The sequence below is a fragment of the Mobula hypostoma genome, chromosome 4 (assembly GCF_963921235.1).
Source record: "Mobula hypostoma chromosome 4, sMobHyp1.1, whole genome shotgun sequence".
Lineage (NCBI taxonomy): Eukaryota > Metazoa > Chordata > Chondrichthyes > Myliobatiformes > Myliobatidae > Mobula > Mobula hypostoma.
The window spans coordinates 100,414,540-100,428,758 of NC_086100.1; the positions used below are offsets into that span (position 1 = coordinate 100,414,540).

A 14,219-nucleotide genomic window follows, 5' to 3' on the forward strand; every position below is an offset into this window, starting at 1 on the left:
AGTAGTAATAGGGGACTTGTTAGTTAGGGGGTCAGATAGGTGATTCTGTGGATGCAGTCTGGAGACCCAGATGGTAGTTTGCCTCCCTGGTGCGAGGGTCTGGGATGTTTCTGATCGCGTCCAAGATATCCTGAAGTGGGAGGGAGAGGAGCCAGAAGTTGTGGTACATATAGGTACCAATGACATAGGTAGGAAAAGGGGAGAGGTCCTGAAAGGAGGATATAGGAAGTTAGGAAGGGAGTTGAGAAAAAGGACCGCAAAGGTAGTAATCTCGGGATTACTGCCTGTGCTACGTGACAGTGAGAGTAGGAATGCGATGAGGTGGAGGATAAGTGCGTGGCTGAGGGATTGGAGCAGGGGGCAGGGATTCAAGTTTTTGGATCATTGGGACCTCTTTTGGTGCAGGTGTGACCTGTACAAAAAGGACAGGTTACACTTGAATCCTAGGGGGACCAATATCCTGGCGGGGAGATTTGCGAGGGCTACTGAGGTGACTTTAAACTAGAATAGTTGGCGAATGGGAATCAAATTAAAGAGACTAGGAAAGAGGAGGTTAGTTCACAAATAGAGAAAGCTAGTAGACAGTGTGTGAGGGAGAGTAGGCAGGGGACAGAGATCAGGAGCACTCAGACCAAAGATGTAGGGGACAAGGAAGAAAAGATAACAAAGTTGTTTGTTCCATTAAGGATAAACAGAGAATAAGAGGTGGAGAGTTTCTTGAGTGCATCTATTTTAATGCTAGGAGCATTGTAAGAAAGGTGGATGAGCTTAGAGCATGGATTGATACCTGGAAATATAATGTTGTAGCTATTAGTGAAACGTGGTTGCAGGAGTGGTGTGATTGGCAACTAAATATTCCAGGATTTTGTTGCTTCAGGTGTGATAGAATAGGAGGGGCAAGAGCGGGAGGTGTTGCACTGCTTGTCAGAGAAAATATAGCAGTGGTACTCTGGCAGGATAGATTAGTGGACTCGTTGAGGGAGGCTATTTGGGTGGAATTGAGGAATAGGAAAGGTGTAGTGATGCTTATAGGGGTGTATTATAGACCACGTAATGGGGACCGAGAACTGGAGGAACAAATTTGTAAGCAGATAGCAGATATTTGTCGTAAGCATAAGGTTGTGATTGTGGGAGATCTTAATTTTCCACTCATAGACTGGGAAGCCCATTCTGTAAAAGGGCTGGATGGTTTGGAGTTTGTCAAATGTGTGCAAGATAGTTTTTTGCAGCAATACATAGAGATACCAACTAGAGAAGGGGCATTGTTGGATCTCCTGTTAGGGAATGAGATAGGGCAGGTGACGGAGGTATGTGTTGGGGAGCACTTCGGGTCCAGTGATCACAATACCATTAGTTTCAATATAATTATGGAGAAGGATAGGACTGGACCTAGGGTTGAGATTTTTGATTGGAGAAAGGCTAACTTTGAGGAGATGCGAAAGGATTTAAAAGGAGTGGATTAGGACAATTTGTTTAATGGGAAGGATGTAATAGAGAAATGGAGGTCATTTAAAGGTGAAATTTTGAGGGTACAGGATCTTTATTTTCCTGTTAGGTTGAAAGGAAAGGTTAAAAGTTTGAGAGAGCCATGATTTTCAAGGGATATAGGAAACTTGGTTCAGAAAAAGAGAGGGATCTACAATAAGTATAGGCAGCTTAGAGTTAATGAGGTGCTCGAGAAATATAAAGAATGTAAAAGGAATCTTAAGAAAGAAATTAGAAAAGCTAAAAGAAGATACGAGGCTGCTTTAGCAAAAGTGCAAAGGGTTTCTACAGTTATATTAATAGCAAAAGGATAGTGAGGAATAAAATCGGTCCCTTAGAGAATCAGAGTGGACGGCTATGTGCGGAGCCGAAAGAGATAGGGGAGATTTTGAACAATTTCTTTTTTTTGGTATTCACTAAGGAGAAGGATGTTGAATTGTGTAAGGTAAAGGAAACAAGAAGGGTAGTTATGGGAAGTATGACGATTAAAGAAGAGGAAGTACTGGCGCCTTTAAGGAATATAAAAGTGGATAAGTCTCTGGGTCCGGACAAGATATTCCCTAGGACCTTGAGGGAGGTTAGTGTGGAAATAGCAGGGTTGGCGTATTGCTTGTGTGGTTCCATTGTTTATAAAGGGTTCTAAGAGTAAACCTGGCAATTATCGGCCTGTGAGTTTGACGTCAGTGGTGGGTAAATTGATGGAAAGTATTCTTAGAGATGGTATATATAATTATCTGGATAGACAGGGTCTGATTAGGAACAGTGAACATGGATTTGTGCGTGGAAGGTCATGTTTGACAAACCTTACTGAATTTTTTGATGAGGTTACTAGGAAAGTTGACGAGGGTTATGCGGTGGATGTTGTCTATGTGGACTTCAGTAAGGCCTTTGACAAGGTTCCACACGGAAGGTTAGTTAGGAAGGTTCAATCATTAGGCATTAATATCGAAGTAGTAAAATGGATTCAGCAGTGGCTGGATGGGAGACGCCAGAGAGTAGTGGTGGATAACTGTGTGTCAGATTGGGGGAGGGTGTGTAGTGGTGTGCCTCAGGGATCTGTACTGGGTCCAATGTTGTTTGTAATATATATTAATGATCTGGATGATGGGGTGGTAAATTGGATTAGTAAGTGTGCAGATGATACTAAGATAGGTGGTGTTGTGGGTAACGAAGTAGGTTTTCAAAGCTTGCAGAGAGATTTAGGCCAGTTAGAAGAGTGGGCTGAAAGATGGCAGATGGAGTTTAATGCTGAAAAATGTGAGGTGCTACATTTTGGTAGGACTAATCAAAATAGGACATACATGGTAAATAGTAGGGCATTGAAGAATGCTGTAGAACAGAGGGATCTAGGAATAATGGTGCATAGTTCCCTGGAGGTGGAATCTCATGTGGATAGGGTGGTGAAGAAAGCTTTTGGTATGCTGGCCTTTATTAATCAGAGCATTGAATATAGGAGTTGGGATGTAATGTTGAAATTGTATGAGGCATTGGTAAGGCCAAATTTGGAGTATTGTGTACAGTTCTGGTCACCGAATTATAGGAAAGATGTCAATAAAATTGAGGGAGTGCAGAGGAGATTTACTAAATTGTTGCCTGGGTTTCATCTCCTAAGTTACAGAGAAAGGTTGAACAAGTTAGGTCTTTATTCTTTGGAGTGTAGAAGGTTGAGGGGGGACTTGATAGAGGTGTTTAAAATTATGAGGAGGATTGATAAAGTTGACGTAGATAGGCTTTCTCCATTGAGAATGGGGGAGATTCAAACAAGAGGACATGAGTTGAGAGTTAAAGGGCAAAAGTTTAGGGTAACATGAGGGGATCTTCTTTACTCAGAGAGTGGTAGCTGTGTGGAACGAGCTTCCAGCAGAAGTGGTTGAGGCAGGTTCAATGTTGTCGTTTAAAGTTAAATTGGATAGATATATGGACAGGAAAGGAATGGAGGGTTATGGGCTGAGTGCGGGTCGGTGGGACTAGGAGATAGTAAGAGTTCGGCGTGGACTAGAAGGGCTGAGATGGCCTGTTTCCGTGCTGTAATTGTTATATGATTATATGGTAATACTGAGCCTTTCTAAGGCATTAGTCAGACCACATTTGAAGTATTGTAAGCAGTTTTGAGCTCCATGTCTAAGAAAGGATATGATGGCATTGGAGATGGTCCAGAGGAGGTTTTCAAGAATGATCTTGGGAAAGAAACGTTTAATATATGTGTAGCACTTGAGAGTTTAGAAGAATGGCAGTTGGGGGTGGGGTGGGAAATCTCATTGAAACCTGCTGAATATTGAAAGGCCAGGATAGAGTGGGTGTGCAGAAGATGATTCCAATAGTGGGAGAGTCTAGGACCAGAAAGAACAGCCTGAAAATAGAGGGTTTTGCTTTAGAACAGAGATGGTGGAATTTCTTTGGCCAGAGGGTTGTGAATCTGTGGAATTAGTTGCCACAGCTGGTTATGAGGGCCAAGTCATTAGACAGAGCAGTGTTTAATGAGAAAGGACATCAAATGTTATGGGAAGAAGGCAGGAAAACAGGGTTAAGAGGGAAAATAAAGCAGCCAGGATTGAATGGTGGAGTAGACTGAAAGGGCCAAGTGGCCCAATTCTGTTCCTTTGTCTTGTGGTCTTATGGAGTTTAAGTTTAAAAATATTGTCACCGGAGAGGCTGGCTATGGATTGAATTGCCTGCCATAAGTCAAAGGTCTGCCTTAAAACGAAAGGTCAAGGACATGATTGAGCAGAGACCCTGTAAAGCAGGGAGTTTGAGAGTAATCCTTAGTTTGTATGTAGCCCCCGTGGCCAGCCTCAGGGTCGCTCGGCTCACTGTCGTCCAGGGAAACATCCCTCAGCCCCGCCAAACTGGGGTATCAGTTTGTGTGGATGCTGTGTGATGTACCCCACCCTGCCCAAATAACAGACAATACACCAGATACGATTAAATGAATTACAGTTTATAGATATTACTGGAACTATATAATTAATAGAGAATAAAATATAAAAGGAAAATAAAAGGTGCCACACTTATCAAAGTTCAATCTCTTCATCCGCAAACAGTTGGAGCTCGGGACCCTCCTTCTTCACCATGCGATCCCCTCGGTCCACCTTGACCTGCCGCCTGGGACCAACAACAGTGGTCAACCAGACGCTCCACACGAGTCCGTCTCCGTCTCCTCTCCTCGCCGAACACCCTGGACCTCGGGCTCCTGCACAGGGTCCGACCCTGTTAGCCGACTCACAGCACCTTGTCCATCCTCCCCCCCACCCCTCACGCCTTCTGCCCAAAAACCTGCATATCACAATAACTTACAGACACACAGAAAGAATAACATCTATCCCAGTTGGTTCGTAACACCCTCTTATCAATAACATAATCCAAACAATCTGCTAGCGGGAGGACTTTCTCAGCAGTTAACATAACAAAGAAGCCATTTCAATTATAACATAACAAAGAAGCCATTTTAATTAGCCTACGCAGTAACATAAAAGAAGAAACCCCTTACATGTAGGAAGTAGGGTCATGCAACAGATCTTAGGCAAATTTAAAGGGGCACTTCACTGCAAGGTCGTTCAGGAGGTACAGTATTCCACTGGCATCTGAGTAGATGAAGCATTTCTATTTGAACAGATACTAAAGCAGATCTCTTGATTGGTTCTAAAACCTATTCCTGATGGATCATTTGTGGACCAGGCTAGCATATGACAACAAAATTTTTGACTATGAGATATAGGAGCAGAATTAGGCAATGTGGCCCATCAGGTATGCTCTTCCATTTCATCATGACTGATCCATTTTCTTGTCAGCCCCAGTCTCACCGTATCCCTTCATGCCCTGACCAATCAAGAATATCAACTTCTGCCTTAAACATACATAAATTTTCATTAAATATCTCAGCAAGGAACACGAAGGATGCTACAACGGTGCATCTACTACAGCTGATACTGATGGCTCCAGCTCCTATCCTGATGCACGGTTTTTGACTCCCAAGTTTTCACAATTCCTTTCCCCTCACAGATGCTGATTGAACTACACTGTAGATTAAATGGCCACTCAGAATGATGGAGGAACTCAACAGGACAGGCGGCATCCATGGAAAGGAATAAAGAGTCAGGATTGATGAAGGGCGTCAGCTCGAAACATCAATTTCATACCTTTTCAGATGCTGCCTGACCTGCTGTGTTTCTCCAGCATTGTGAGTTACTCTGGATTTCCAGTGTCTACTGAATGTCTTGTGCTTAATGATTAGCCATGGTAAGATTCTATAAGGGCTACTTTACATACTGTGTCTCGCTTTACTCTGTCCTGGAAGCAATCTGAAATTCTACACAACCTGCACAGGAGGTAAACTTTATCACATGTTGATACTTTGCTACTCTACAGACGTTTAGTGGTATTTCATTACTTCACTGTCTGCTTGCTATCAAGACCCTGTCTTCAGTAGGGCAATACCATTAACTTTAGAAAGACCCAAAACAGTACATTACGTAGAGATAGCAACACCCATAAAAGTTGCTGGTGAACGCAGCAGGCCAGGCAGTATCTCTAGGAAGTGGTGCAGTCGACGTTTCAGGCCGAGACCCTTCGTCAGGACCAGCAACTTTTATGTGTGTTGCTTGAATATCCAGCATCTGCAGAATTCCTGTTGATTACGTAGAGATTATATGTCTACACGCTTGTTTTTATGCAATCAGATTGAGGTGGACTTGCTGTTTGTTTGGCCTCACCTGCAGTTACAGAATCCAGTGTGGGACTTGCAGGCTCTACCGCAGGTGGGGCAGAAGTTATTTGGGAGGCTGTAGTTTGAGAGGTGGTGCCCTGTTTCCAGTGTTTACACTGTGTTTCTGTCTCCTCTTGGAGTTACTGGCCGTAGTTTCCATGTCATTAGACTTGTTTTAATGCCAGTGTTTAATAGTAGCAAGTGTAAGTGTTCTCAATTTGAAAAGTATATTGCACTCCACATCCTATCATAAGGTTTGGAGAAAATCTGTATGTTAATATTTAACTGGCTTCTTTGTGATTTGTGTTACTTGAAACTATATGTTTTTCAGGATAAAGTGTTCTGGATGTCATACGTGAATGTGTTATCCATTCTTGGTGTAATCACATCATTTTGCATTGGTCCAGGTAAATGTTAAAATTTATTTCAGCAACAATTAGAAATTCTTTCTGTCTACTAAGTACTAATACTTTCAGCCATCACTAAAATTCTTTCTTCAGTTGAGGGTGTTTATATTGGTCAGTGTCTGGCTGGAGTAAACTACTTCTACTCCACAAAACTTTGATTTTGTGATTTCTGTGCTGCATTCTGTACTTGAATGTGGGAATTCAGGAGTTCTGTTAGCCTGCGGGATATTCTCTGTTGTTATTCCTATGAAATGCTCCTCTTGCGGGATATGGGAAGGCAGGGAGACCTCTGGTATATCTGACGACTACAACTGTGAGAAGTGCATCCAGCTGCAGCTTCGAACAAACCTCGTTAAGGACTTGGAGCTAGAACTCGATGAACTCTGGATCATTTGGGAGGCTGAGGAGGTGATAAATAGGACATATAGAGAGGTAGTTACACCTAAGGTGCAGGACACAGGAAACTGGGTGACAGTCAGGAAGGGGAAAAGGGTTAAGGAGCCAGTGCAGAGTACCCCTGTGGCCATTCCCCTCAACAACAGGTATATCACTTTGGATACTGTCAAGGGGGATGACCTAACAGACGAAGGTCACAGTGGTTGGGTCTCTGGCACTGAGTCTGCCTGTGTGACTCAGACGGCAATGGGGAAGAAGAAGCACGCCTTGGTGATAGGGGATTCGTTGGTTAGGAGAATGAACAGGAGGTTCTGTGGGCAAGAACGAGATTCCTGGTTAGTACGTTGCCTCCCAGGTCCAGTGTCCAGGGTCTAGGATATCTCAGATTGAGTCCTCAGCATTCTTAAGTGGGAAGGTGAACAGCCAGAAGTCGTGATCCATGTAGGTACCCATGACGTTGGTAGGATGAGTAATGAGGTTCTGCACAGGGCATCAGGTGCTAAGTTAAAGGGCAGATAGATAGATGCATTATTGATCCTAAAGAAAATTACAGTGCCACAGTAGCATTACAAGTTACAAATATTAAAAGAGAAGTAAAAAGAATAAATAAGTTACTTCAAAGAGTCTTACAGGAGGGGGGGGGTCATTACTTACCCAGCTGTAGATTGACTCATTATAGAGCCTAATGGTCGAGGGTAAAAATTACCTCATATACCGCTCTTTGGAGCAGTGTAGTTGTCTTAGTCTATTACTAAAAGTGCTCCTCTGTTCAGCCAAGGTGGCATGCAGAGGGTGAGAAACATTGTCCAGAATTGCCAGGATTTTCTGTAGGGTCCTTTGTTCTACAACAGCCTCCAGTGTGTCCAGTTTGACTCCTATAACAGAACCAGCCTTCCTAATCAGTTTATTGAGCCTGTTGGCATCACCCGTGTTGATGCCATTGCCCCAGCACACCACCACAGAAGATTGTACTGGTGGAAACAGACCGGTAGAACATGTGAAGGACAGGCCTGCATACTCCAAAGGACCTCAGTCTCCTCAGGAGGTAGCAGTGACTCTGGCCCTTCTTGTACACAGTCTGTGTTGGTGCTGCACTCAAGTCTGTCATTCAGGTGCATCCCCAGGTACTTGTAGGTCCTCACCATGAATAGGAACAGTGAGCAGTGCAGGCTTAGTCTTCCTAAAGTCCATCACCATCTCCTTTGTCTTACTGATGTTGAGCTGCAGATGATTCAGCTTGTACCATTTGACAAACTCCCTCACCAGGGCCCTGTATTCATTCTCCCATCCTCTGTTTATACATCCAGCTGCTGCTGAGTCATCAGAGAATTTCTGCAGATGACATGACTCAGTCCGAGGTATACATGGTAAACAGGAAGGGAGACAGGTAGGACCGCCAGGGTTGTAACCTCAAGATTGCTACTCATGCCATGTGCTAGTGAGGCTAAAACTAGAAAGGTTAGTATGTGGCTTAGGGGTTGGTGTAGGAGGGAGGGCATTAGAGTTTTGGATCGTAGGCCTCTCTTCCAGGGAAGGTGGGACCATGTACGGAAGGGACGGTTTGCACCTGAACTGGAGGGGGACTAAGGTTTGTTAATGCTGCAAGGTGGGGTTTAAACTAGAGTTGCAGCAGGATGGGAACAGTTAATGGAGAGGTTGTGGTGGCAGATGTTGGTAAGACCTCAGACAAAGTTAGGAATCAAAAGGTTGAGCATGGTGTGACAAAATCGAAAGGGTTATACAGGACTGAACATGTTAGATGAACTTGCAGCACAGTTTGCAGATTGGCAGGTATGATGTTGTAGGCATCACAGAATCATGGCAGAAAGATTAAAGCTGGGAACTCGATGTCCAAGGGTACACATTGTATCAAAAGGACAGGCAGGAAGGTAGAGGGGGTGGTGATGGTCGGTTGGTAAAAAACAAAATCAGGTCATTAGAAAAAGGTGACATAGGGTTGGAAAGTGTTGAATCATTGTTGATAGAGCTAAGGAACTGCAAGGGTAAAAATACCTTGATGGAAGTTGTATACAGACCCCCAAAAAGTAGTAAGGATGTTGCCTACAAATTACAATGGGAGTTAGAAAATGCATGCCAGAAGGGCAATGTTACAATAGTCACAGGGGATTTCAATGTGCAGGTAGATGAGGAAAATCAGGTTGGTGCTGAATTACAGGAGGGGTAAGTTCTAGAGTACCTATGAGATGTCTTTTTAGAGCAGCTGATGGCTGAGCCCACTGGAGGATCAATGATTCTGGATTGGGTGTTGTGCAATGATCTCAAATTGATTAGAGAGCTTAAGGTAAATGAACCCTTAGGGGAAAGTGATCAAAATATGATAAATTCACTGTGAAATTTGAGAAGAAGAAGCTAACGTGAGATGTATCAGTATTACAGTGGAGTAAAGGGAATTACAGAGGCATGAGAGAGGAGTTGGCCAGAATTGATTGGAAAAGAACACTGGCAAAGATGACAACAGAGCAGCATTGGCTGGAATTTCTGGAAGCAATTCGGAAGGCACAGGATATATATGCATCCCAAAGAAGAAGAAGTATTCTAAACAAAAGAGAACTCAACTGTGGCTGACAAGAGAAATCAAAGCCAAAAAGAGGGCATGTAATAGAGCAAAAAAGAGTGGGAAGTTTGTGGATTGCGTAGCTTTTTAAAATCAACAGAAGGCAACTAAAAAGGTAATTAAGAAGGTAAAGATGGAATACAAAAGTAACCTAGCCAATAATATTAAAGAGGATACCAAAAGTTTTTTCAGATACATGAAGTGTAAAATAGAGTTGAGAGTGGATATCAGATGGCTGGAAAACGAAGCTGGAGAGGCAGTAATGGGGGACAAGGAAATGATGGATAAACTGAATAAGTATTTTGCATCAGACTTGAGTGTGGAAGACACTAGCAGTATGGTGGAAGTTCCAGATGTCAGAAGTTACCAGAACTAGAGAGAAGGTTCTTGGGAAACTGAAAGATCTGAAGGTAGATAAGTCACCTGGACCAGATGGTATGCATCCCAGAGTTCTGAAAGTGATGGCTGAAGAGATCGTGGAGGCATTAGTAATGATCTTTCAAGAATCATCAGATTCTGGAATGGTTTTGGAAGGCTAGAAAATTGCAAATGTCACTCCACTCTTCAAGAAGGGAGAGAGGCAGAACAGGGGAAACTAGTTAGTCTGACCTCAGTGGTTGGGAAGATGTTGGAATGGATTAAGGATGAGGTCTCTGGGTACTTGGAGATACATGAGAAAATAAGCCACAGTCAGCATGATTTCCTCAAGAGAAAAACTTGCCTGACAAATCTGTTGGAATTCTTTGCAGAAATAACAAGCAGGATAGACAAAGGAGAATTGGTTGATGTTGTGTACTTGGATTTTCAGAAGGCCTTTGACAAGGTGGTACACATGAGGCTACTTAACAAGCTACGAGCTTGTATTACAGGGAAGATTCTAGTAGGAAAGATAATGCAGTGGCTGATTGGCAGGAGGCAAAGAGTGAGAATAAAAGGAGCCTTTTCTGGTTGGATGTTGGTGACTAGTGGTGTTCCACGGGGTCTGTTGGGACAGATTCTTTTTATTTTATATGTCAATGATTTGAATGATGAAATTGATAGCTTTGTTGTAAAGTTTGCAGACAATATGAAGATGGGTGGAGGGCAGGTAGTTTTGAGGAAGTGGAGAGGCTAGAAAAGGATTTAGATTTGGAGAATGAGCAAAGAAATGGCAGGTTGAATAGAGTGTCAGGAAGTATATGGTCATGCATTTTGGTAGAAGAAATAAAATGGTTGACTATTTTCTCAAAGGAGAAAAAATGTAAAAAAAAACTGAGACACAAAGGGATTTGGGAGTACTTGTGCAGGATTCCCTAAATGTTAATGTAGCCCCGCCCCCCCCCCCCCCGGCCACCCTCTGGGTCGCTCGGCTCGCTGTCGTCTAGGGAAGCAGCCTCGGCCCTGCCAAACTGGGTAATTCGTTTGTGTGGATGCTGTGTGAGGTACCCCACCCCGCCCAAATAACAGACAATACACCAGATGCAATTAAATGATATACAGTTTATAGATATTACTGGAACTATATATTTAAAAGAGAATAAAATATAAAAGGAAAATAAAAGGCGCCACACTTATCAAAGTTCAATCTCTTCGTGCACAAAAACCATTGGAGCTCAAGGACCTTCTTCTTCACCCTGCGACCCCCTCGGACCACCTCGACCGGCCGCCTGGGACCAACAACGGTGGTTGACCAGACGCTCCACACGAGTTCGTCTCCGTCTCCTCGCCGAACGTCCCGCTCGGGGTCCGACCCCGTTAGCGGACTTACAGCACCTCGTCCATCCTCTGTCTCGCTCTCCCGGCTTCTCCCCCAAAACCCCGCGCATACAGGTTCTTCAAATACACCAAAACCATAACAACTATCCCAATTGGTTAATAACGTATTTCTTATCACACTCTAAACCACAATAAACTGCCAGCGCAAACTTTCTCAGCGCTTAACACAACAAAGCCACATTCCCCAGATTAACATAACAAAGACGCCATTTAAATTAGCCTCCGCAGTAACATAAAAATCGAAACCCCCTTACACTCTCCCCCCACCAAATAAAGTCATGTCCTCATGACTTCTAAATAACTCGCCACCCAGTCCTACAGACACACATACACAGATACACACAGTGACAGTGCTCCCCAAACAGTGGACCTTACTCCCGTCCCACGGGCGCTAAATAGGCCAACCTATCTGGGAGCTTCTTAACCCTCTGAGACCTCCGTATCCCCTCACCTAAACCCAAAAGGCTCAGACACTACTAGGGATACCTCGGGCCTGCTTGCCAACTCCTCTCTCACTCAGGCCACCACTACAGCTCAGAGCCCCCTGTCCTGTGTCCGGGGCCCCGCCTCTCCTCCTTCCTGATCCTGCCGCAACTCAGACTGCCCACAGCTAGCCCTCCCCACTACATCTGACTCAGTGGGAGAAGGGCCAAAGGTCTCTTCCTCAATCACGGGGAAGTTAGCGAAAGGCAGCATGTACCACATGGGCAGCACATCATCCTTCGAATCCGTATCCTTCCTCATTCCCTCGATCGGTAGCTGCTGTTTAAGTTTCTCCAAACTGAAACATTTAGCTGGGGCTACCCCTTCAGCCTCCTGCAGTCGAGACGTCAGCTTCTTCGGGGACTCCTTCAACTCTCGCCACAGCCTCCGCAGTTCTGACTCAGGGTTCCCGGCAATCTCAATCTGGGACACAGTTACCCCACCAGCTTCTTCCACCCTGACCTGAAAAGCAGCAGTTAAAGAATGTTCAGCCTCCGGTTGTTTCTTCCTGAGGGCGTCCTCCAGGTCAACGTTCAGTTTTTCCACTTCATTTAAACTCGCGATAGTCATCTTCAGGTTCCTTTCAAGCATCCGCCTCCCTTTTCCGAGATCTATCCTCCATTTCTTTACCTCCTCGGGAGTGCAGTCAAACTCCCCTCCCTGGGCTCTCGGTTTTCTGTTGACCTTAGTCAGAACACTTCCTTGATCTTCTCCAACTTGCGAGTCTTCCAATCTGTTCTGAATCGACGTCTTGAGTTTCTGCTGATCCCTTCGAGGGTGGGTCATTGTTTCTTCTCGCTGGATTAATTCATCAGTACATGACCGCAGCAAATCCCCTCTCTTCCCTGCGTCTCATTCAGATTGACGACCTGGGTTTCCATCCCCCGGTCCACCACCGTCTGTCCCAACACCAGGAAGTTCAACTGGTATGTCAGGTCATTTTCCTCACATTGCACCAAACTCCTCCGGCCAAAAACTCCTCCACATTTGACACTTCGCTTCGGTCGCCCGGGCTCAGCCACTCGCCTCGCCTCATTGTCCCCCCAGGCGAATCCAAGCTCTAGGCGGTCATCCACATACAACAAAACTCCACACACCTTCACTTCCCCCATGGTCTTCCTCATGCCCCGTGGGAAGGATGCAGGGGCTCCGGATATGCCCTTGGGCATCTTTTCGGATCGGAAGAATCCTAGGGAACTAGTAACGGCCGTCTTCGGCTCGACAGCCACACTCCTCGGGATCTGGCAACATCCACCCCTCAGATGCAGCACATTAAACCACATCGCGTCATCCCCACACACGCTGCCTTCATCTTCCACGCCGCTAGGGTACATTTGCCGCGACCTCTCTCTCACTGAGGTGTCTTCAGCGGTCAACTCCCCTCCCTCGTGGTGGTTCGGAGCGTCTACTAAGAGGGTCTCACCCTCAGCTACTTTCCCCAAGCCGTACCACCCCTGGGTCTCGTTTAAATTCGGTACTGGCTGAAGGCTGCTACACACGTCCTCAGAAGCAACTCGACACGCTGGCTGCCCAGACAATGCATCCATGAACTCCAGGGTCATTAACCAATCATCATCTTCTGGATAACTACTGCCACTAGTACCCAAAGTCTCCGGTGCCCTTGCGGTTGTCAAGAATAAATGCTTCAGACACCTGTTGTAAAACAAACTGTACAACAACTTGATCTGTGCGCCGGGGTCGAGGATAGCTTCAGCATTGCTTCCCTCTATCCATAGCGACACCCTGGGGCGTGGCCCCTCTAAGCCTTCAGGAATAGGGTTTTTTCCTTTCAGAAGTTCATTGGTACATTGCTGGGAAAGTGCTTACCCAGAGACCCCAAGCCGTTCCCCCACTGGGCCTCCAGTAAGTTTCCCGACACCCTTCTGATCAGCTGAACAACTGAAGGAGGGGCTGATCCCCTGAAATGATCCCCCTGGCACTGCAAGCAATTTAGCCACCCTACTAGCCAGAGAAGACGCACTGAAAACTTTCCCCCCTCTTTCAAATAACTGGCGGCTGTCACTCTGGTGTAAGTGAACCTGACAGCTCTAACACCGTCACCAGCCCGCCTACTCAAACTTTCAACCAATCCCTGTCGCTCTCCCTCAACCGAGCCCGCCACTCATCTAACAACTGAGAGATCCGCTCCGCCCACGCCTCACACGCCTCCAGCTAGAACATTTATTCGCAGACACTACCTCCAAATCAGACCACTCTTCCCTCTCTCTCCCAACCGCATGGACAGCCCCGAGTTCCACCTCCAACTCGTCAATACCAGCCTGAACTCGAACAAAGACCTCACCCACCACGCATACAGCAATCACCAGCAAATAACCCACAGAGACACACATTACAGATTTAAACAGGGTACCCACACAGCATACCAGCAGACTCAATCCCGGACAAAGCCCACACA

General features: G+C 45.3%; 1 protein-coding gene across 4 annotated transcripts in view; it reads left to right on the forward strand.

Annotated features, from left to right (window-relative positions):
• Positions 1–14,219, forward strand: part of slc2a9l2 (solute carrier family 2 member 9, like 2) — a 268,228-nt gene that overhangs the window by 158,014 nt on the left and 95,995 nt on the right. For all 4 annotated transcript variants that reach the window (XM_063046289.1, XM_063046290.1, XM_063046291.1 and 1 more), the window contains one exon: positions 6,519–6,594. In XM_063046289.1, the coding sequence (XP_062902359.1) occupies positions 6,519–6,594 (76 nt within the window). The remainder of the gene's footprint in view (positions 1–6,518; positions 6,595–14,219) is intronic.